The 25,262-nt window shown below is 36.6% G+C and overlaps 1 protein-coding gene across 9 annotated transcripts in view; it reads right to left on the minus strand.

Annotated features, from left to right (window-relative positions):
* Positions 1-25,262, minus strand: part of SYBU (syntabulin) — a 126,257-nt gene that overhangs the window by 49,125 nt on the left and 51,870 nt on the right. For all 9 annotated transcript variants that reach the window (XM_058275924.1, XM_058275923.2, XM_071208004.1 and 6 more), the window contains one exon: positions 7,582-7,779. In XM_058275924.1, the coding sequence (XP_058131907.1) occupies positions 7,582-7,779 (198 nt within the window). The remainder of the gene's footprint in view (positions 1-7,581; positions 7,780-25,262) is intronic.

Below are 25,262 nucleotides of genomic sequence, written 5' to 3' on the forward strand. Positions count from 1 at the left end.
CCACTCAACTGGGAAAGAATAGTCTCTTCAACAAATGGTGCTGGGACATCAGCATATCCATATCAAAAGAATGAAAAAGGACCCCTATTTCACTTCATATACAAAATGAACTAAAAATGGATCAAAGACCTAAATATAAGAACTAGGACAATGAAACTCCCAGCGAAAATGTAGGGAAGCACCTTCAAGATTTTGTGTTAGGCAATAGTTTCTTAGGCTTTGTACCCAAAGCACAACAAGCAACAGAACAAAAAAATAGATAAATGGGACCTCTTCAAAATTAAAAAAAAAACAAACAAAAATTTACATAAATCCTACAACCCAACAATAAAAAGACAACCCAATTTAAAAATGGGCAAAAGAGTTGAATAGACATTTCTCCAAAGAGGATGTACAAATGGTTAAAAAGCACATGAAAAGATGCTCAACGTTAATGGCTATTAGGGCAATGCAAATAAAAAACCACAATGAGATACCATTTCACACCCTCTAGAATGGCTACTACAGTAAACTACAAATGTTAAAGAGGATGTGGAGAAACAGGAACACTCATTCATTGTTGGTGGCAATGTAAAATGTGCAAGCACTGTGGAAGACAGTTTGACAGCTCCTCAGAAAGCTAAGCATAGAATGACCATAGGACCTGGAAATCCCTCTAGGTGTATACCCCAAAGAATTGAAAGCAGGGACTCAAACAGATATTTGCACACTGATGTTCATAACAGCAGTATTCAAAACTGCCAAAAGATGGAGGCAGCTCAACTGTACATTAACTAATGAATGATAAGCAAAATGTGGTATATTGGAATATTGTTCATCTGTGGAAAGGAATGCAGTACTGGTGCATAAGACCACATGGATGAACTTGGGGATATTATGCTGAGTGAACTAGTCCACACTTAGGGAGAAAAATGTTGTGTAATCTCACTGATACGAAATAATTCAAGTGGGCAAAGTCTTGGAATTAGAATTGAATGTCGTTTTTGGAGGGCTGGGTTGGGGGTAGAGAATAGGGAGTCAATGCTTGGTTCATACAGAATTTCTTCTATTTGGGTTGATTTTAATTTTTGTTAATGGATGGTGGTGATGTTAGCACAGTATTTTGAGTGTAGTTGACAGCACTGAATTATGTATGTGAATGTGGTTAAAAGGTGTTAATAATAGGTTGATACATGGGGAAAGTACACTTAATGTAAACTATGGACTACAGATAATAGTAAAATTTTAATATTCTTTCAAACAACTGTAACAAGGGTACCACACTAATGCAAAGTATCAAAAACAGGGGGGTTAAAAGGGGGAGTTTTAGGTTGTATATATGTTACTCAAATAAAAATTAAAAAGATAAAACAAAGGAGTGTATAACACAGTGAACCCTATTGGAGACAACGGACTATAGTTAATAGTACATTATAAAAATGTTCTTTCATGAATTGTAACAAATGTAGCAAACTGATACAAGGTGATAATAATAGTGTAGTATAGGGGAAAAAATATACCCCAATGTAAAGTATGGATTGTATTCAATAGTACAATTATAATATTCTTTCATCAGTTGTAACAAAGGTACCACACTAATACAAAGTGTTAATAATGTGGGGGTATAAGGGAAAAACTGTATTTTTTACAAATTTTTTCTGTAAACCTTAAACTTCTCTGATTAAAATTAAAAAAAAAAAAACTAAAATAAAGATTCAATTCCAGACAATATCCAAGCTTACAATTACATTCAATACATCCCTTCAGATATTTTCATAAGCCTTTCAAAATCCTAGATAGATTACAGCCTACATTACAGGCTGAGCTTTCCTGCTGGAAGTCATTTGATTGTAATTGTGAGCAATGTGTTAGAAATTCAATGCCTTGCCAAGGAAATGCAGAAAGTTTCCATATAACCAAAAACTTCCCATTTAGGACTGAAACTTTTATTTTTTCCCATTCTACAGAAATATTTCTAAAATGCTTAAAACATTTTTGTATCTTCATTCTCATCATTTTCTGCCAACTCTACCATCACCATGACTCAGTCTGCTTTATAACATCAATGATTGCTCTATGTGCTATAAAACATTTAAAGCTGGTAATGGCCTAAAACACTTAAATCGCCTCCAGACCAAGCTGTGCTTTTTTTGGTCTTCTGTCAGCTCTTTCATATTTTCCCATTTCTTTCTTCATTGTCAAATCATCAGCTGTCAACTCATACTGTCAGCGTGCTCTCCTCTTGATTTATGTGAACTGGGATAGCACAGCATGCTAGAATTTTGTTTAACATACATACAGATATTTCTGTGTGAGAGTATTAGGGGTTTTCCTATCAAGAAAGTACATGGAATCTGTGGCATCTCTTTTCAAAGCTAAAAATAATCATCAATAACATACTAATTACTTTCCACTAGGTCCAATGTTAGGCACATTGCATGATGTAGTTTGTTTAATCTTCTCAACAACCAATTTTATAGATGATGAGTACAAGTTAATACAATATAAAGAAGTGGTGGTATCACAATTTGAACCTAGAATGTTTGATTCTAGACTCTGGTGGTCAGAAAGTGCCCTCCTACCACTTATTCTCCCGCTTAGAAGCTGCCTAAATCTAAGCTCTCAATTCTCCTCTTGGAACTCAAGTTATTAGAAGAATGGTCTCCTCCAGGTAAGTTGCCTAGTGCTATTCTATGTCTCAGAACTAACTTTGAAGTGCAAATGATGCTTGTGATAAGAGCAGGAACACCTGTGGGCTTTTGGCTGCTTGTGAAAGAGCCCCTATCTATTAAAGGAACCCACGCTGATTAATCACTAACCTAGTTGGTGCCTCCTGGATTTTCTAGCAAAGGCCTCTGAATGTGGGAAATATTTTTTTGAAGTAACAGATCATCTGTTATTGTGAGGTTATTATAGTTCAGCCCAGCTAGGTCTCTAATTTCAATAGCCTGTTGGTGTCTGATGACAAGGGATTCTATCTTAGTTTTAATGCTAATGAGATACAGTGACATTTTTCAAAGGCAGATCTTAACATTTCAGTTCCTAAATGTGGATTTCTTTTCAATTATATTGACCCCAACCATTTGCCCTTTATCTATATCCTTGGTGGATATTTTTTTTTCTTTCACATTTTCTAATTATTTGTTTAAATTGTGTAATTGTTCCCCCAACTCTCCAACTAGCCTTATAGAGAAAGGATTTCGTGTTTCTCTTTGTAAAACAGTGAGACTAGGTCATTTTCTTCCCTGGGTTAAGGTACACCCCAAGTAGTAAATCAAGTATTAAAGGAGGCCCAAGAAACATCATTAATGTCTGAACAGTAATACAATTAGAACTTCCATTTCTGGGTAAAAACAGTCTCATCTTGAAACTGACTGTAAATTAAATATAGGAGTAGCACCTGGGAGAAGGAAAATTCCCACCCCAGATTCCCTAAGTTTCCAATCAGAGTTCCTTCATTCCTTTCCTTTTCTGGCTTAAATTATAAACTCTAAAAGCAGGGATGACATTGAAGCCATCTTTGTCCCATCTTTCCCATCCCTCCCAACATGAAACATAATTCCTTATACACAGTATATACTCTATTTCTCATTTAAGTATTTATTGAATGCCTACTTCATGGGAGACACAGCATTAGGCTCTGAGGATTCAGCATTGAAAGTTTGCAAAAGGAAAACATAAAAACACAAACCTATTATTCAACTGGACTATAGGAATGTTTTCTTTTGTGCTTTGGTGGTAATTTTTAATTAAATTGGTATAGGCATTAAGTGATAGAGGCCAAAATGACAGACGGTTCACTGCTTCTGCTAAGTTCCAGAACCAGCTCCTGCCTGGAGGAAGAAAGGGCTTGCATGCTGTGTGCAACCCCAGGCCCAGTTGGGAAGGAACAGGCTTGCTAGGCAACCCTTTCCAAGTCCTCCCTAGCATTCTGTGACAGATTTCTCTGCTCCTTCTGTCTCAAATACTAAGCGAATATTAGCTCTTTATCTTAACGACCAAAGGGGCATTTCAATAATTTCTTTCTGAGGTGAACTGCAATGTTCTAGAATCTAGAACAACGAACCTAAAATTAAATGGGTTTAGGTTGCTTAACATTCAAGAGTCTCCAAGCATCTGTATAAGAGCCACTAATTGCTTACTATTTTAATAAATGGGGATTGGCTTTAATGAGTTGATTATTTTAAAAAGTAGAACACTTATCAAGAGCTAAAGATCAGTTTTTGCTGAGGGGAGGTGGTCACTTGGGGCTAAGGAAGAGGCAGAAAATTTTGAGTGCTATCTTCTTTGGTTTAACAGAGTATGCCTCTGCACTTTGTAAATTTTGGAGTCATCCAGAGGTCTTGCTTCCAGAGTTTCCTCTCTTCATATTTATGAGTCTGACAGGTTTATTCTGCTGAAAGTTCAGAGAGTTATAGGTCATGATGCAGGTTTTTCTCAAATACAAAGAGTTTACTGTACAGGATTGGATCCCATTCAAAACCTCTGGCAATGATTTCTGTAATGACATTAGAAATTTTAGGCAACTAAGAAAGAAACTTTAAGGATCTCCCTGACCTTGGCTGAATGCAAATAAGTAAACATATCCCCAGGTAGAAACTGCTTAAGTGATATTTATGCCTGTGGGCAGTTAAATCAGAAGCAGTTGACAAAAGCAATCATTTTGGGCTCTGCCTCCAGGCAAAGCTCATTAATCTAGGATCCATAAATCCTAATAAAGGAGATGTGTGAAACCTCTGAAACAGGATGCAATATTTTCTGCAGATGGGCATTAGGGGTTGACAGCCATCATGAGTCTCAAAAAGTCCGTAACTCAAAATAGCATTAAGAACAACTGTTCTTGTTTTATTTTTTCTTGTTTGCAATTTCTTCAAGAAGACTTAAGGCCATAAAGAGTCTTAGCAAGACAAGCAGCTGATCTTTAGCAAGTGATTACCTTCGACAGAAGGAGTAAAGTGCTCAGTGTGAATTCTGTATATATACGTAGGATTTTAAAAACCTTATGTTAATATATGCTTCTTATGATGATGGTGACTATTGAAATGAGGAAGAGTAATAACATTCACTCTATTTACACTTAAAAAGTTTGTCCACTTGGCACCACACTTGTCTCCTGTTTAACTAAGTTTCCTTGTATTGCCACCACCTTAAAATGTTTTTGAAAGGAGATAGAGGAAAATAACAAAAATGAAGTAATTTCAGGCTGAATTCAAATCTTATTAATTCTTACACAATAAAATGTACTTTTCTGTGCAATCTATGAAGCTGATATTCTTTTCTACATCATTTTATCTTCTCAAACCCAGAGTCTACCTTTGTGGTTGAGGTGAACAAATGTTGACTGACCCCTACTATGTGTAGGAACTGTATGCCAGGAATGCAAAAGGAGGGTAACAGCCATCCTGCTCTTAAACTTACATCCCATATGTTAGAGAAGCAGATCCCAGGTTAAAACACAGCTGAGGACATTTATCCAAAGAACATATACAAATGCCCAGTAAGCACATGAAAAGAAGCTCAACATCAATAACCATTAGAAAAATGTATATCAAAACCACAGTGAGGTACCGCTTTACATAGAATGGTACAATAAAAAAGACAGACAATAACAAGTCATGACAAGAATATGGAGAAACTGGAACCCTCATAAATTGCTGTTGCAAATGTAAAATGGTCCAGTTGCTTTGGGAAACAGTTTGGCAGTTCCTCAAATAGTTAAAAAGAGTTACCACATGGCCCAGCAGTTCCAATCTTAGATACCTACCCAGGAGAGCTAAAAATGTATGTCCACCAAAAACTTGTACATGAGCGTTCACAGCCCTGTTGTTCATAATAGCCGTGAAGTGGAGACAACCCAAATGTTTCTGACTGATGAACAGATAAATAAAATGTGGCATATTCATACAATGGAATATTATTCAAATATTAAAAAGGTATGACATTCCTACACATGATACAACGTGGGTGAATCTTGAAAACATTATGCTAAGTAAAAGATGCCAGATATAAAAGACCATATATTGTATGACTCTGTTTATATGAAATGTCCAGAATAGGCAAATCCATACAGAAAGAAAGAAGATTAATGGATACCAGGGGCTAGGGAAAGAGGTAATGGAGAGTGACTGCTATTGTGTATGGGGTTTCTTTTTTGGGGTGATGAAAATGTTCAGGAATTAGATAATGGTGATTGTGCATCTTTGTGAAAATACTAAAACCACTGAATTGTACACTTTAAAAAGGTGAATTATTATGATAGGTGAATTATTTCTCAATTAAAAAAAATATGATGTGGTAGAGGGAAGCAGGTAGTTCTTGTCCCTGGGTATGAAAGGTAATGGTTTATTTCTTGGCTATAATTATATGATATTCTTCAATTCATTTTCTCTTTCCTAAATAATGAGGGTACCCACCCCCTTTCTGCAATCTCCACCTTTCTCTAAAATATGCTGTGGTTACATCCACATTGTATATAATTCCCTTTCTTTACCGTATTATTCCAAAGAAGGGCTATTAATAAATTCATCATGACTAACATTTACTAGGCACCGTTTGGAAATAAGGGACTTCTTTTTCTTACAGTTAGTTTTGCTCTGATATTAAGTAACATTCTCTAGGGATGACCAAAAGCAAGATGAACAATAATACATTATGATATGCTCTGTACATTGATTATTCAGAAAGAACAAAAGCAGCCAGAGATGCTACCATCCAATAGAAGAGGATACAGTGCCAGGCCTGTTTTGAAATAAAGGTGTTTTTAGCTCTAAGTACAACAACGTCATCACCAAACAAAAATGAGGAGATAAATGTAAGGAATAAGGATTCATATAAGTCATTAATCTGTCTTTTCAGACTCATATATATATATAGTAAGTAACTGTAGATGTTAAGGAAAGGAAAGCAATATAGAGATTGTTTTCTGATGCAGGGGCCTATGTCCTTTTACTTTAAAGTTATAACTTTATTTTTACTAACACTATATATGTTCACATATATTTCTGAGATACAAAATATTTATTTACAAATTACAAATTCTGAGAATTGACCATTTCTGATGCTCATGGTATCTCACCCATTGCAGTAATTATCTCCATTTCATCTTATGGCTTTTAATATTTTATAGTTATTAAACATCATATCTCTATCTATATATACATATAACATCATATTCATATTTAAATCTTTAAAAGCAAATAAAATAACTTTGTTAGCAAGCATGCCCAGCTCTACAGAGTTGCATCAAGATAAATGCTGATTTTTAAAATTTGTGGTCACTTTAGATAATACCAAGCAATTTCTTGTATAAGCTAATCTGGATTTAATTATATAGTTTAAATGTCTATTAGACCATCCAGCTTATATTTATTTCTTCAATGTTGCTACGTTTTAAACTCCTTCTAATAAACATACATCACTATACTTACTCAATAATCAACAACCAGTACAGAAAATATTCTACTCACTATCCCACTTCTTTTAAAAAAAATGTTTCTCACAGCAGATGTGTTTCCTAACTTGATGTGTAGGTGTTTTGTTTCCCGTTTGGACTCAGGCCAGGCATACTGCTCTGATAAAAGCATGAAGAGTAAGCACACTGACCTGGCTTCACAAGGCCTGACTTTGGTTCCTTCTTATAACGAGCTGACTGGACGCTTCCCTCACCAGCCATTCCAATTGTGCATTTCTTTCGGGTAAAGTCTTCATCACTTCCAGGGCAAAAGCCAATGAGGCTGTTTCCAGCATCTGAGGGCGTCTTCACAGGAGATACTGACTGGCTACTAGGACAGCCTGTGTCATCTAGAAGACAGGAATCGTAAGTTTTCAGTGATGATGAGGAAGTCAATTATGCCAAAGAGAAGCCGTGCAGGGTGCCATACACAGACAGGCACACACATGCGTGAGTACACATGTACTCCACTTATCAGGGCCCAGGTTAACTGCAGTGGATGACTTTCTTATGAAATTCCTTTACATTTTCCATATTTTGGCCACTCATGTCAACAAAGAGAATACTGACTATCATAAAACGCATTTTCAGACAAAACCTTAGCAGCTTATTTGACCACAATTACTTATGTAGCATTTCTTTGTTGTCAAAATTTAAAGCTATTCTAATACTTAATGCAGAATAATTTGGGGCCATATATTGAATGGATTAGCAATGAAATAATCACCAGAGCAACACAGGATCATTAGTATGAACTCTTCACAGTTGCTTATGTTGGGGAAATAGTTACCTGAATATTACTGACCATATCCAGTTTCTGATTACTTGATCCATCAACTGGTTAATGGAGTTTGACACATAAGGCACTGGCTTTAGGGGCTCAAGGAAGCATAAAGAAGTAACTCTATTCTATCTTACTTACCCAACCAAAAAATATATCAATCAGATATATTGCTATCTGGAGTAAACTAGTAAAAATGATATTCAAATCAGAAATTTCAAGTTACAGATTACCACTGAAATCATTATAAATTAATATGCATGATGTGAAGTGATCGGCAAAGATGCTTATTAAGCAACAGGAAAGCCCTGCTGACCCCTTTAAGTGCTTTCCATATTTATTAAATATTTATGATAGCTGGTTAATTCAATTATACTTCAATGAAGAGAATTATATGTGAAGTTAAAGCCAAATCAATACTACTTAAGAGTATGTCTACCTGAACTAATCAATTAGTGGTAAATTTACAATACCAAATAAATTTTTATTACAAAGAAGTATTTTGACACTAGATTTACTTTAGTGAATCCTTCTTGAGACTTCATATATGATGCAACTGACAAATCAACTTACTCATTTTCAGAATTTATCAATTATGGTAAGCCTCTATACATTACTTTAAACAAAGGCAACCTTGATGTTCAAAATGTGTATCAGGCATTTTATTTTGAATTACTAAATATAAACGTTTGCTTTGGATACATGTTTGATAAGTTGTTTTAGAGGGTCTATAGATACCAGAGAGAATGGAAAATTAGAATCTGCATATGATTAAGGTATGATCCTTGCTGCTCAAAAGTTTTTAATTGAAAAGACAAGTAACTAATGCCTTTAGTTCTTGTGTACAAAAATATATTTCTACTAAAGATTTATTAACTAAATTTTGGTAGTATCATTTCAATATGATAGTGTTTGGTCTTTATTCTTAACTTCGTATGCATCATAACATACAAACATTGATTTAGAAATGTTTTTTTTTCCTATACTACAAGGGATAAATCTGAGGACAGTATGCATATTCAAATTGCATTTATAAAACTGTGATTTTCAAACTATGCTCACTGTGGAGAAGGAAGAAAATTATCTTGACTTCAACCAAATCAACTCTCTTTATATTTTTACATATTAAGCTTTTGTTTCAAGTTCTATTTAAACAAAGGTTCTGAAGCCAAATAGTTTTAAAACCACTATTATGAAGCAAATTTTTAAAATCATCATTTTTTTAACCATATGCAGAGATTGCTATATTTTCCTTCTTATAGGAAGAAACACTGAAGAGGGTAAATTGGATATAATGCCTTTTCTGCACAAAGCTTCATCTAGGGGCATATAGCTTCAACTAAAAAATGAAGTCATATATATGAATTCATATTCTCAAAAAGCTTTCTTTTAATTGTCATTTTTGTCAGTTTTGTTTGTATAAAAACAAAGTTATTTTGCTGTCAATTGCTGGATCAACTTATTACTGTGTCTATAACTGATAATATCCATCCCTCCATATTGTATACCTGGCTTCACAGAAGTCAGTGATTTTTTTTGTTGTGTGTGTTTCCATTATTTTTTTTTTAAATTAATGATGATGTAGAAATGCTTTCTAGTAGATTACTTCATTTGTTATTCACACAAAATGTATACTTTTACTTTGTGTTATTCCTTCTAAACAGCTGGATAATTTTTCAGGCATCTATTTCAATTATTTAAGATCTAGGAGTTTTTTCAAAAGATAGATGTTTAACCACTTACGGGTGATTTATCAGATGGCCATCTTGTTGGCACAATACAGATTAGCTACTTTGGCAGTAGAAAAACATTATGTGGTTCCCAGACTTTTAGATTTCATACTAATAAGTTTCAAAATAAATTATGCTAGGCAATTATGTTACGAAAACAATATTACCATAAAGCATATTGTACACATCACCCTCCAAAAAAGAAAAAAATATCTATGAATATACACATACATATATAATCCCATATATGCAAATATATAATCCCATATATGCAAATATATATAACCTCACAAAAGAATAGTTATTTACATTTAATGAATATTTGAAAATTCATGAAAAATTTAATAATATGAAAACTCACCATATTTGCTTTTCTCTCTCATTTATAACTTGAACACTTGTGAAATGAGTTGCAGACTGAGCTGCATTTGAGAACCACTGGTAAAGCAGCTAACTTAAAGAAAAGACAGTCCTCTCAAATCATAAACTTAACCTGAAGGAGTTTTCACAGATCCAAGATCTTGGTCACGTGAGGTTTTAACATATATCTACATGTTTGTTATTAACTCAGGTGGCATACTTAGGGGTGGGTTATATACCATGAACCCTAGGTAGTGTCTCCAAAGGATATTCCCTCATGAATCGCTTGTAAGAATTTCCTCCTTGGAGATGGACCACAGACTGACTCTAAGTGTCATCATAAGGTACTATCAGCAAAATATTGTACTTTCTATGTTTGCATATTCTTCTTGAAGATTCTTAGATATGAAGAGCTAAAATTAAAGAGCTATAATTACATACAGTTTTTCATAAAGTTAAATAGAGAAGCAAAAACATTTTGTTCAGATTCAGTGGATAAAAGAATGACTAAAGATATTTAGTACTAATAACTTTTAGGACTATTACAATTTTATGAATTCTAAAGGAACTAAAATAATTTGCCATCTCTTATAGGCCATAGCTTCAAAACTTCACAGTTCAAAGAAAGACAGAACAGAACTAGGCCTGAATAAAATATACTGATTGTCATAATTAAGATGACTACAGTTCATCTAAGAAAGAACTGCTGTTGCTTCACTTTTGACCTTTATTTCAGTTTTTATTATGGAATATCTCAGTTCCTGGAACAACGTGAACTCAGCACTAATAGAATGATTTCTTTCTCTTGATATCCTGTTTTGATTTTTGCACAAATTAGTATACAGGACCTTAACAGTCAGTTTTGGAAATGGTTTTTATTGTTCTATTCACAGCTGTTGACTTTGCTGCTCTTTTAAATGTGCTATGTTCTTCCTGAAATTCAGAAGAAACTCTGGCTCTGAATTAGAGAATGAGGAGAAGTCCTCTTGGCCGATAGGGCACATCTATTTCATCTTATTGTCCCTCCTTTCCGTTACATTTCATTTGCATGCCCCAGGCTCCAACCCAAAGGAATCTGAGTTCCTCTTTAAAGGAGGAAAGCTGCTAATTATACAGACAGATGCTTGCACTTTTACAAGGCTCAACAGGTCTGCACATTGCCTCAGGGGCGCCTCTCATTCTTGAGGCCTATCCCAAAGCAGATGAACTCAAACCACTTTTGAAGGAGGTCTAATGGTTCCAATTACCTATCACCTTTAAAATGATTTCCTTATGAGTCAGTTCCATAGATTACTTTTAAAAAAATTATTTTAATCTTTTTTTTAAAGATAATAGAGCCCACAAAATGTTACATTAAAAAAATATAAGAGGTTCCCATATATCCCACTCCCCATAACCCCACTACTCCCACATCAACAACTTCTTTCATTAGTGTCACAAATAAATGAAAAGCCATGCTTCGGATTCTCTTTTCTACGAATAGAAGAGAGGCATTTTTCTTGAAAACTTTGACTCAAGCAAGAAAATGAAACAATTCCCAGTATTGAGAAACACTATCAAAATCATATGTTAAGTTAAATAGAAAGGAAATGTGTTTTGTTTGGTTCTATTACCATTTTGCTTGAGTTAAAAAGAAAGAATATGTATACACCATGTTTTCAGTACCAGTAATTTCAAGGGTTAAATGCCAGGGTCTGATTAAAAATCAGGAATTGAAATTATTTAGAATGGCAGCAGTGTGGGGAAGCCAGTTGCAGTTTTTCACTTGCACCATTGCCTCACCTGTCATCAATATTTACAGCCAATATCTCCAGAGGCTGGGGAAGAAAAGATGAATGCCTAAGTAAATCTTCAACTTTAGCTACATTTTACTGCATTTGAATCACTGTTTAACTAGAACTCTCTGAATATCTCTTAACTGTCTAGCATTGGGATGCAAATTGAAGAGGAAACAAGAGGATATAAAACATGGTCTTTCACTGATTAAAGAAACATGCATCAAGTCCTTTTATAATGAGCCATCCCACAGGTACGCCACCTAGTCACCATCCTGAGCTTGTATGTAAACAGGCCAGTCTGTCAAAGCAATTCCATACCCACAATCACGTGTGAGTGAGAAGGCCTGGGACATTTGCCTGTTTTGTCTAATGGGACCAACACTAACAAAGGAATCTAGTTTCAGAAAGGGCAGGGCCATTAATTTTCCTACCACACTTCAAGTTATACAAAGTAGGCCCCAGCAAAGGCAATAGAGTTTCATGTGCCAAGGAGTCATCTGGTGACCTTTGGCACCTGAGAAATGTATGCCTCAGAGCAGCACTGAAGAAATGGATGATTTTCAACAAGTCTTGTTTAGGGCTGCTTCTTCACTGCATTTTTTAAAAATTTTTACTTCATGGCCACTCTTGGAAATAGATCACAAGTCCAGATGATGAATACATTCCTTTTCGAAACCCTATGTAAGATATCCTTAGTTCGCATTTACTCAGAGACTGTAAAACCAGTGAAGCCAAACGGCTGTCCATTGATTGCTCACGTCTAATACCAACATGTGCCAAGCCTATTGGGCCATGTGGACCAAGCCTAACGTTTTCACAGATTCTGTGCAATCATAGGTCAGGTGGCGGTGCTTCTCGAGTGACTTTACAGTCGGGATTCTGGGTTCTAAGTAACAGAAACTGACGCTGGCTACTTTAAGTTAGAAAAAGAAATAACTGATGGGAAAGCTGGGGAGCCAGGCTTGGAAAGAGGAGGAACCAAAGGTGGCATGGAAACCAGACTCCGGAAGGTCTGATTTAGATCATACTGTCAAAGAAGTAGCACTTAACAAATGTCTGTAACTATTCTGTATCTTGATACTATTATTATTAGTTGTAGTATCATTGGAAATATGTAATAGCAATAATAGTTAATATGCATTGAGCACTTGCTAATATCCCTGGCACAGAGTGCTTTGTATGTATTGATTCCTTTTATCCTCACAACACCCTGGGGATGCTAAGGGCTTCCCACTGTTACGGGTCCCTTGGAGCATCCCTAGTTGGTTCCCTTAAACCTGCTACAGTTCTGTAACTCTCTATTTTTTTCATTTTTAGAATTTTTTGTTTAATTAGAGAAGTTGTAGGTTTACAGAAAAATCACACAAAAGATACAGCATTCCCTTATACCTCCCCCACTTTTAACCACTTTGTATTCGTGTGCTACTTTTGTATGACTCTCTTTATTAAACCCATTTCAGTTAAACCCTTTTGTGCCTTTTGTTTCCTGTACTGCCTCAGCTGCAGAATTTGCTCTGTAGAATCCACAGATTTATGAACATAATAGTTATAATTATAGCTTTTCTAACCTATACTGCAATAAAGACATTACTAATGACAAATAGTTCTAACGACACTAGGAAGGAACTGTTTCTGGGCAGGAAATGGCAGAAATCCTGAATGAGCTAGCCAAAAATGTGGGATATTTCAAATTTCCAGAAGGATGCCTGAAAAAAATGATTTTGCCATCAGGGGAACTTGGCATCAAGGCACTAGGTGGAGGGTGTGAAAGACTGTAAATGTACTGGAGAAGGAAAAGATTCTTTTTACACACATACACCTACGTAGCTGAGGGCTTTACATTTCTTTCTCTAGTATTCATGGCGAGAATAAATTAAATAAAAACAGAACCACTTTACATGTTTTACAGTGTGCTTCATTTGAAAATATGGGATGATTTCAAAAATTTTAAATCCCACATCTCAGGTCTCTCCTGGAACCCAGGTAAAAGTGGTCCTTGCCAAGGTAATATCTAACAGATCACCAACCTATAGGAAAGGGATCAAATTTACATGCCCTCCTCAATTTATATTAAGGAATAGTTTACTTTTTCTTGCTTTCTTTCTTCTTATTTTATTACTTGTTTATTGCTTTGAATCTGTCAACAGACTGGGTTAAGAGTAGGAGAAAAAATACACAGATCCAGGAACCTCTAGAAGTTGTGGCCTAGATTAAATGCTGTAAGAAATATACCTCTTAAGTAGTTTTTAACTTGCTAACAAGGAAAAAGAAAAGATTCAAAGACCCATAAAGATACACTGGAGAAAGACTCTACCATACACTTGAAGTCTGGCTGTTAAAAAAATTGATTTTTTAAAATCTATTTTTCTCTTTTACATTCCAAGCTTTTTGAGAACAAAGAATATGTTTAACAATTGTATAATTATTCTACTTACAATTCTGAAAAAGGCAGGCCTAAGTATCTTTTCAAATAATCTGAATCTTATTTTAACTTAAGGGAATCTGCTGAAGCCGTTGAACTTTTTTATCTTAATTTTTTATATAAAATAATTCTCATCTGGGATGCAGATGAGTTTAAAGACATAATGGAAAGAATAGAGATAAAATTTCCCTCTGTTTGTACCACTCAAAAATTTTAATTTAACATTTTGGCACATACTTCACTAGCCTCTCTTTTTTTATGAATAGGGTTTACTCGTTTGCTTGCTTTTTGCTTTATCAAAATTCTAACATTTATTATAGAAAGTTTCATATCCCTGTCATTGAAAATTTCTTCCTGGGACTTGTTGGATTAGAAAGAAAGAAACTATTAAAGACTAATAGGAGTCAACACAAAGGGATTCCCATTGGCCAAAGATGGAACAGTTTTAGCATCAAAAAAAGAATAATGCAACTAACTGATTGCCATTGTATGTATTGAAAAATCTATGAGCTCATAACCAAGCCAAAAACAAATGCAAAAACAAAAAAAACAAAACAAAACAAAGACAAACTAAGGTGAGAGAGGGAAGGGCTTTTTCACATCCCCAAAATCCCAACTCACTGGAAATCATTGGGAGTGACCAGAAGACGAATTCTTTATTTTGAAAACTGGCAATTAAAAGAAAAGAATTAAACATTTAACCTGATTGTAAAACCTGTTCTGGTACAAACTGTATTTCAGGGTAACTGAAAAGTCCATAGTTGATACTGAAAATGTTTCCTTACCGGAGCATTCCAGTTAATGAAAGGATGGAATAACTGAAATAGAAAATTGCCTTTTGCCAAACTCTAATGAAATAATTGATCTTGACAACAAACATTAGTGGATGAAACCATTGACAAAAGGTTGATAAGGCGTTTACAATGGAGGGATCAGGCTTTACTCACCCATATCCACGAATTTTTCTAAGCATCACCAACAGTGGTACAATAGATGTTCTGTACCTTATGATGAACTGTGAGATGAAGCACACAGCACTCCCAAGAAATATTCTTGCCCTGCTCTCCCAAATTGTCTTTGAATCTAATCCAGCCTTTAAAGCTTATGTCTACCTTATAAAATATCTAGATAATAGAGGAATGAATTAAATCAGGGATTGGAAAAGTACAGCCTGGAGGCCAAATCAAGTCCATTGTCCGTTTTTGCAAATAAATGTGTTATTGGAACACAGCCATGCCCATCTTTACACATTGCCTGTGACTGCTTTTAGCTACAATGGCAAGGTTGAATAAATTGCAATGGAGACTGGACTGCAAAACCCAAAATATTTATTTGCTGGCCCATTATGGGAAAAGTTTGTTGATCCCTGTGTTAAATGATACCATGAGGAAAAGAGAGATACTTTAGAGACAACTGGGGCTATTTCAATACTATCTACCATACTAAGGAATTACATTAATTGTACTAGTTTGGAAAATTACATTGGAATATATAAGAAAATGTCCATTTATTTTTAGAAATGCATGCTAAGATGTAGGTAGATATGGAATGACATGTCTGGAAATTTATTTTTAAATGTTTCAACAAAGAAAAATGGGAGAAAGGGACAGATGTAGTAAATATGGTAAAATTTTACTATTGTTTAATTTAGATAATGTGGATAATGAAAACATGGGGATTCACTGAACTATCGCTCTTCTTTTAAGTATGTTTAAAAGGTTTCAAAAACATTATTTTAAAGGAATGTCTACTTAAAATTGATGTGAGCATAGCATTTTTGTAGGGTATTCCTATTTGTAGGGTATTTTACATTATTTTACATTATTTCCAATTTTCTCACCATTATTAATACTTTTTATATATAAATCTTTAGTCAATTATTTGATTATTATAATCACAGGATATGTCACTAGAAGTGGAATTACTACGCCATTCAAGAAGTCTGGAAAAATTTACATTCCAATTAGTATTATATGAAAGTACTCCCACTTGGGAAGCGGACATGGCTCAACTGATAAGGTGTCCCTCTACCATATGGAGGGTCCAGGGTTTGATCCCCAGGGCCTCCTGACCCAGGTGGTGAGCTGGCCCATGTGCAGTGCTGCGGTGCACAAGGAGTGCTGTGCCATGCAGTGATGTCCCCCACATACTGGTGCCTCACGTGCAAGGAATGAGCCCCGCAAGGAGATCCACCCCATGTGATAAAAGTGCAGCCCACCCAGGAGTGGCAAAACACACGGACAGCTAACGCAGCAAGATGACGCAACAAAAAAGAAGCAGTTTCCCAGTGCCGCTGGATAATGCAAGTGGATGCAGAAAAACACACAGCGAATGGACACAGAGAGCAGACAGGGAGAGAAATAAATAAAATAAATCTTAAAAAAAAAAAAAGTACTTCCACTTACGAAATTCCACCAGTACTGAATATTATTTTGCATGTAATTTTGTTAACTTAAAAAGGGAAAATGAAGTTTTGATATTTTAATTTGCATTTATTTAATTATTAGTGAGGTTGAAAGTCTTTCAAATGTTCATTGACCTTTTTTACTTATTCAATAAATTATTATAAATCTTAAAAAAAAGGGGGGAATAAATAAATCTTCAAAATAAATAAACAAATAAATTGTTCACGTCCTTTGGAAATTTCTCCTTGTTTTTCTTAAACTTTTTTTATTTTTATTTTTTGGAGGTACTGAGGATTGAACCCAGGACCACGTACACAGGAAGCAGGCGCTCAACCACTTGAGCTACGTACACTCCCCAACAATTTTTCTTTTAGGGTATTAGGGCTTTCCTATCAGTCTATAAAAAATCTTTGTATATAAAAGCCTTAACCCTTTGTCACAGTTCACCTAGTTTGTTTTTTGCTTTTAGTTTTATGATGTTTTTTGACATGTAACCCTTTTTCTATTAATAGCTGTCAAATCTCTCCATATTTTCTTTTGTGATTTCTTCCAGTGCTTTTATGCTTAGAATGTCCTTCTTATTCCAAGATCAACCAGATACTCACCTATACTTTATTCTAGATTTTTAAAGCTTTGCTTTTCACTTAAATTAAATACATCTTAAATTTATTTCATTTTATTATTTTTTTAAAAGATTTATTTATTTATTTCTCTCCCCTCCCCCCCACCCCGGTGGTTGTCTTTTCTCTGTGTCTATTTGCTGTGTCTTGTTTCTTTGTCTGCTTCTGTTGTCAGCGGCACGGGAATCTGTGTCTCTTTTGTTGCATCATCTTGTTGTGTCAGCTCTCCATGTGGATGGCGCCATTCTTGGGAGGCTACACTTTCTTTCGCACTGGGCAGCTCTCCTTACGGGACGCACTCCTTGCGCATTGGGCTCCCCTATGCAGGGAACACCCCTGCGTGGCATGGCACTCCTTGCGTGCATCAGCACTGCGCATGGGCCAGCTCCACATGGGTCAAGGAGGCCCGGGGTTTGAACCATGGACCTCCCATGTGGTAGACGGATGCCCTAATCACTGGGCCAAGTCCGTTTCCCTTGAATTTATTTTTAAACATAGTGTGAAACTAGGTGCTAACTTTGTTATTCTTTTTTAAATCTTAGGATATCTATCCTTTCCACATTACTTTGCAATGGTTTTCTGGTGAAATTTTTAAAGAAATGAATACTTTTTTGTAAAGTGAATATATATATATAGTTGTTATTATTGTTTAAAAATCTACATTTGAAAATATTAGGGTTCCCAAAGTATGTGTGTATGTGTGTGTATTATACAATTTCCTGATACTAAACAAAAGTGCCTAATGACCAGAGCGTTCTCATCAAATATATTTGGTAACAATTATGATGGCCAGGTTCCTACTTAAAACTTCTTTTACCAAAAGAAAGAAAAACAAAAACAAAACAAAAAAACAGAAACACCTCCTTTTACCAATTATATAATAATAAAACAGGGTCTCAAAAAATGAAATTTAAAATAATTCCTCAATATCCAAGAAACATCTCCAAAATTTTGTTTTTTAATTAAGATCTCAGAATTCATTGGTTTTCCAAAGTGTTGATGTAAACAATTCCAGGAGACATACTTAAAAATAACATGAGATGGAGGAATATGTGGTTTTGTGCCATGATGTCTTATAATATTCAGTTATGGTTTAATTCTGTTCAACATTCAGTTGCATAATTTGGGGGAAAATCATTTCTATTTTAAGGAGAAACATTTACTATATGGAAATTTAGCTGACTCTCTTGAGCAACAGAAGCGTATACTGACTACTACTTATCCATCCATTCAACATATATTTATTGTCTACTATGTGCTAGACACTGTTAATTATAGGTGTTATTATTCTAACTGCCAAAGATATTGGCATTTTTTAATCTAGTCTGACAGAGACCAATGAGCCTAAACTCATGGTTAGTCTGAATCCTGTGAAATTTGTACTACAAATCATTCAAATGCAATTGGAATGAGGTATGTAACATAAGAACACTAACATTTACTAAGTATCATCCATGTGGCAAGCAAACTAATATTTCTTATATAACCTTAATAATATCTTACATTATAGATGTTGGAAATCTGAGGCTCTGAGAGATCGAGTGGCTACACAGATATAAGTAACTTACTCAAGATTCAAGCTCAGGTTTGTCTGATCCCAAAGTCCTTGTTTTCCTGACCACCACAAACTAGCTGTTTTCTAAATTTCTATCCCTATGTTTGTTCCAAAAGGAAACAACATTAACTCTGGAAATACCCAAATTAAAAACAGACAAAGGCAGCTGTAAAGTAGAAGCCATCCCATAATAAGCAGACCACAAAAATTTGAGGCAAGAAACTCTTCCTAGTTGTTTCCAGTTTTCCAATGTTCTTAAATCAACATAGGTAGCCATATAAAATGCATGCCTTTCAGATACTTTTGCATTCTAGGGTTTCAGTAACAAAATTTAAGCTTTTACTCCTTTACCAAATTTTATTATCTTTGGGGGTGATAATTCACAAGTCTACAATGCTCTAAAATAATTTTGCTTCAGTACCATACAGTGTGGTGCTAGCCATTATTTCATTATCCATCCAATCATTTATTCTTTCTGCAAATAATTCCTGATGGCTTACTATATGCCAGGCAATGTTCTTGATATTTGGGATATAAAGATAATTAAGACTGGTAAAGTTCTTGTCCTCAAAGACTCACATTTTAGTGGTAGGGAGAGATAGTTAATAAACAATAAAGAAAAAATACATAAAGAATACGTCTTGGATTATGATATGCTGTTAATGACATAAACTGAGTGATATTACATAAACTAACTAGGTGGGGAGTGGAAGGTGTTTCTCTAGATAGGGTGACATTGAAGGCTGAGTCCAGAAAAACAAGAAGGAACTGATCACAGGAAATGGCAGAGAAAAGAATTCCAGACCGAAGGAACAAGTACAAAAAGCTCTGAGATAGAAAGAAGCTTGGCGCATTAAAGAAACCAAAAGGAGGCCAAGAAGGTGAAAGGGGTGGGGACAAGAGGCCGAAAGGAGGCAGAAGCCCAATTATAAGCCAGTAACCATAATTTAACACAAGAAAAGCCATAGTATACTTTAATTAGGAGATTTGTAGGAGGTTTGGTTTGTATTTGTGATGGAGAATAGATTGTACTAATAATGATCAGTATAGCTAATATGTTTTGAGAGCCTACTAGGTACCAGATCCTTTTCTTAACCAACCTAATCTAATATTCCTTTGAGGGGGCACACAAAACTAGCACTAGCATCTAAGTCAGTTACTCAAGGAGGTAGTTAGTAAGTGGTATGGATGGTATCAATACAGAACCAGGGCTTCCCTCTTAACCACGACATAATGTGGCCTCTTCAGGAATGAAAGAGCAGAAGCCAATACACCCATTTGGAGGCCACTACCGTAGTAGAAATGAGAGATGATAGTGATTTGACCAGAGTGGTAGTAGTGAAAATTAAGAAAGTAGATGGACCTGAGATAGGTTTTGGAAAAAGTCTTTGTTCATGATAACAAAATCTAGGACAGAATTAAGGGTGACTCCTACGGTGTTTTGCTTATACAATTGGATATTGTGGTCATTTCTGAGTTGGAGAAAAATGGGTTTATGAGTGTGTAGAGGAGTGAAATCAAGAATTCTGTTTTAGATACTTTAAATCTGACGCATCAATTACGCACGCCAATGAAGAGATCAAGTAGGCAGTTGTGTATGTGAATCTGAATCTCAGGGGAGGGATTGGGTCATTGCTCTGAAGTAGGGTGAGGGATTTGAAGACAGAGGCCTGGATGCAAGCCCTTGAGGAGGGGAGGGAGAGAAGGCAGAAGGCAGAGGATGGAGGCCTGACACATCCTGTTCTCAGGCGAGGGAGTGGGGAGGAGCCAAGAAAGGTTACTGGGAAGTGATTTGAGAGGCAGGAATGCCAAGGAAGAAAATCTGTCCTAAGAGAAGCACTTGTTCCGTTGGTGCTAAGTGCTGCTGAGCAGTCAGTGAAGACGAGGTAGACAAGGGAATGCGAGATTTAGCAAAGTACGTCTTTAACAAGGGCAATTTACAGAGACAGGATTTTTGTGAAGTTTTGCTCTGAAGGGAAGCAGAGAAGTGAGATGGTAGTTGCAAACAGATGAGGGATCAAGAGAAGCTTTGTGGGTTTTTTTTCTTTTTTTTAGGATGTATATACTCTAGCATTTGTGTATGCAGATGGAAATGATCTGGTAAAAGTATTTCAAATGAAGTATCTCACACTAAGACATGTAATCTGTTAACCTACATCTACAAAAATGAAGTGGAGAGAGTGGAGTAATTATTTAATAAAGTCTCCCTTGTTTCTTGGAGGCAAAATCATCATTCCACATATAAACATTCCTGTGATTTCTAAGCTATTTTGGGGCCTCAAATGCTCCCATAAAAGTCATTCTGGTTAAACGCGCAGCAGCAGAGAAGGAAGTGACTGAAGTGAGGTGAGGCAAGTCTCCGTTTCTTCATGGAACTCACTGCTCCCTAAATGGGTGCCTTGTGCTTGGTTTTCTGCCAACTGTCAAGTTGTTATATTTGCATTAGTAGCCACAGGAGAAGTGTGAAGAGAAAAGTATCTTGGTCCTGTACTTAAGAGTGTGAGTAACAAATCTACCTAGGAGTTTCTGTGACGGAGAAGCTGATGCCTAAATTGGAAAATGTGAGAGGGTTCCATCATGGGCAGAAGGCAGGCGAGCCCCGGCAAGGGACACGGGGAATTCTATCACAAGCTCGTATTTTCCGTGCTCTTTCTTTCATAGGGATGTTGCTTTCCTAAAACAGGCATGTTACAAATCTTTCTAACCTTCCCATTCCCTAGCAATATGGATTCATTTGCAGCTTCTGGACCATGCGTTTTAGACTGTTCATTTTTTTAAAAGTAGCTTGCCTCTTCATAGAGGAAAGAGTGCAGGAGGGAAGAGAATTGGAAGGGACAAGGGTGGGAAGAAAAGAGAGAGGGAGACCCAGAAGCTGTCGCTTAACCACTTAAAAATCTTCTACCAAGGACACCAGTTAGTTAACTGATAGCATTGTATTTGTTTTTTCCCTCCCATCTATTTTCTAACATTGAGAATCTGAAGATGTGACAGTCAACATGGAGTAAGGGCTAAACCTAAATGTAAATCTAATGTAAATCTAAAACTGTAAGAAAATTAAGAAACAAACAATGCTCACCACGGTATTTATGCAATTGCTACATGTAGTTTTTTTCCATTTAAAAAATTTGGACAATCTGTATGTATAATACTTACTTTTAGTTAAAAAAGGAGCAAAGAAAGAAAAGAGAAAAAGAATATACTTATTGTATTGGTCAGGGTTCTCCAGGGAAACAGAATCAACAGGAGATATCTGTCAATAGTAAGCGATTATATGAGATTCTCTCATGCAGCCGTGGGGATGCACAAGTCCAGGTTCCACAGGCAGGCTGCAACCAGGGGCTGCAAAGAAAGTCCAATGAAGGTTCTTGGCGAGTTCTGGGAGACGATGGCTGTCCAAAGACGAGCTGGGAAATTATCTTTCAATGCTGGAATCACTTTCCCTTTTAAGGCATTCAACTGATTGGGTTAAGTGTCACTCATTGCTGATGGCAATGTCCCTGACTGGTGTAATTATATGATTTACCACTGCAGTAAAGTCAATGATGACCAAAGTCCACAAATGCCCTTGTATTATAAATAGCCCAGTGCTTGCTTGACCAAACAACTGGGCACAATCACCTGGCCCAGTTGACACAATAGCCTAACCATCACACTTATGGTCTAATTCCAGTGACATTCATAAAATAAAATTTTGAATTTTGAAAGCTAGCATCATCAATGAAACGTCCACCCATAGGAGACTGGTTGAATAAATCATGGTTATCCATAGAGGATCCAGGCTGCCATCAAGATGGATGTGGGGAACCTCTATGTGCTGACAAGCAACTACAGGTACTGCCTGGAATATACACTCCTTAGGGAATAGCTAGGCTGGTATTGCTCCTTGCCCTATTTTAGTTCTTAGACACCAAGAGGTGTTCAATAAATATTTATTTAACAAATGATGGAAAGATCAAAATAGCGTGGTCTCACTTTACTAACAAGCAAAACAAAGAGGGAAGCAGATGTGATTCAACTGACAGAGCATTCGCCTACCTACCATATGGGAGGTCCAGGGTTCAAACCCAGGGCCTCCTGGCCTGTGTGGTGAACTGGCCCATGCACAGCACTGCTTCATGCAAAGGGTGCCATGCCAAGCAAGGGTGTCCCCTGCGTAGGGGAGCCCCATGCACAAGGAGAACGCCCCACAAGGAGAGCTGCCCTGGTGAAAAGTGCAGCCCACCCAGGAGTGGCGCCACACGCACAGAGAGCTGACGCAGCAAGATGACACAAGAAAGAAAAGAGACATAGACTCCCGGTGCTGCCAAGCATGCAAGAGGACACAGAAGAACACACAGAGAATGGACACAAGAGAGCAGACAATGTGGGGGGTGGGGGTGAGGGGGAACGGGGAGAGAAATAAATAAAATAATAAATAAATCTAACAAAAAAAAAGACAGATTCCTGGTGCCTCCAATAATGCAACTGGATACAAAAGAATACATAGCAAATGGACACAAGAGAGCACACAATGGGGGGGGGGGGGGCGGGAAGGGGAGAGAAATAAATAAAATAAATAAATTTTTAAAAAATAAAATTTTAAAAAGCAAATCCTATACCTGTTATTACATTCACTCTGACATGCATGTTTGTACATTTTTATTTTGAGCATGTATTAAAATTAAAAACTAGGAATATAGTAATCAGCATTAAAGAAAATTTAATCATTCAAAATACTCTAGAAAAAAATAGAGAAGGTTAGTTTAGGGTTTACAAGGTTTCAAGAATTCTGAGTGTTAGGTCGGTCTCTAACAAGAATCCTATGTGCACAGGCACCTATACAACAGAAGAGGGACCAAAGAAAGATGGAGCCAGCCATTAAGGAGAAGGAACCTAGAGAAAACTCATCCTGAGCAGGAGAAAAGTGAAGGGTGCCAGTTTCAAGTGGGATGGGGTTAATGCCACATGATCCCATGTAAGCATTGGCATGCACTTGAAAGCATGGTTTGGTTTCCCCCAAAAGAGTGGAGTCAACCTGAAACAGAGGCTCTGGGGCATGACGACCAGAATCAGCGGTGTAAGAAGCTGCACAGGCAGCCGGCTGTGCTGGCAGAGGAGGAGCTGGATGGCATCTGCGTGGCAGGAGACAGTCATCATGAAGTGACAAGGGAGGCCTGGAGCAGTTACTGTGCCCAGGAGTCAGAAAGACCCTTTACAGTACAAGCACACCCAGCCATCCTGCATATCTTCAGTGATGAATCTTTCCTGGGTCCGTGGGAGGAGACTGGGTTTTTCTCAAAGTGCAACCCACTTTGGTGGGGGAGGGGACAGTTGGGGGTGAGGGGTGTAAGGGGAGGGCTAGCTTTAAGCTGGAGTCCTGGGAAAGCTGGGTCTGTGGTTTTGTGCTAAATACCTCCTTGAATGTAAACTGGCCACTGGTTTTACTCCTGGATTATGTGATCAGGAAGCAAAGCTTAGGGAAGACAATACTTACAATACTCACTGTTCCCCACATACGGCTCACACTACGGCTCACACTCTCTGCTTTTACACTTGCTGATCTCTCTGCCATGTTGCTCTGTTTCTCAAACTCCTAAATAGCCTTCAAAACCTCCCTTAAGTGCCAACACCAGAGTGGAGCATTTTCTTTCTCAGCAAGAGATCTCTCTTCTGATACTTATGGCACTGGGGTCATGATTCTATTATGAAACTCACTCCTTTGACATTTTTAGTGGCTGAAGTCCTCAGGATGGAAGTGTTCCCTTCATTTAATAAATCTATATTGAGTTCTGGGTACTATTCCAGTTGGTTTACTTCCCCAATTACGGCAGTGCCCTGTGCACAATATATTTTATTAAATGAATGCAAATGCCTCACTTGCTCTGTTTTTGTAGTTTGCCTTCTACCCAATTCCAACAAACACTTATTAAGCAACTGCCACAATTCAGGCACATGTAGGGCACCTTGCCTATTGCAAAATCAGGTAACTAAATCTCGAATGTTTTCGAACAACCTTTCTCTCTCACTGCCTCTCTATCTCTATTGACAACTTCCCCTAAGCCAGCCTTATCAAATACCTGTCATAAGGTAAACACCTTATTTTTTACTGTAAATGCTACCTTTGTTTTATTCTATCCTCTCCTTCCAGTCCCAGTTAAGTATTTTTTAAAAAGTGTCTACCTTCTATTTGGCACCTCCCAATC

The sequence above is a fragment of the Dasypus novemcinctus genome, chromosome 14 (assembly GCF_030445035.2).
Source record: "Dasypus novemcinctus isolate mDasNov1 chromosome 14, mDasNov1.1.hap2, whole genome shotgun sequence".
In the NCBI taxonomy this organism is placed as follows: Eukaryota; Metazoa; Chordata; class Mammalia; order Cingulata; family Dasypodidae; genus Dasypus; species Dasypus novemcinctus.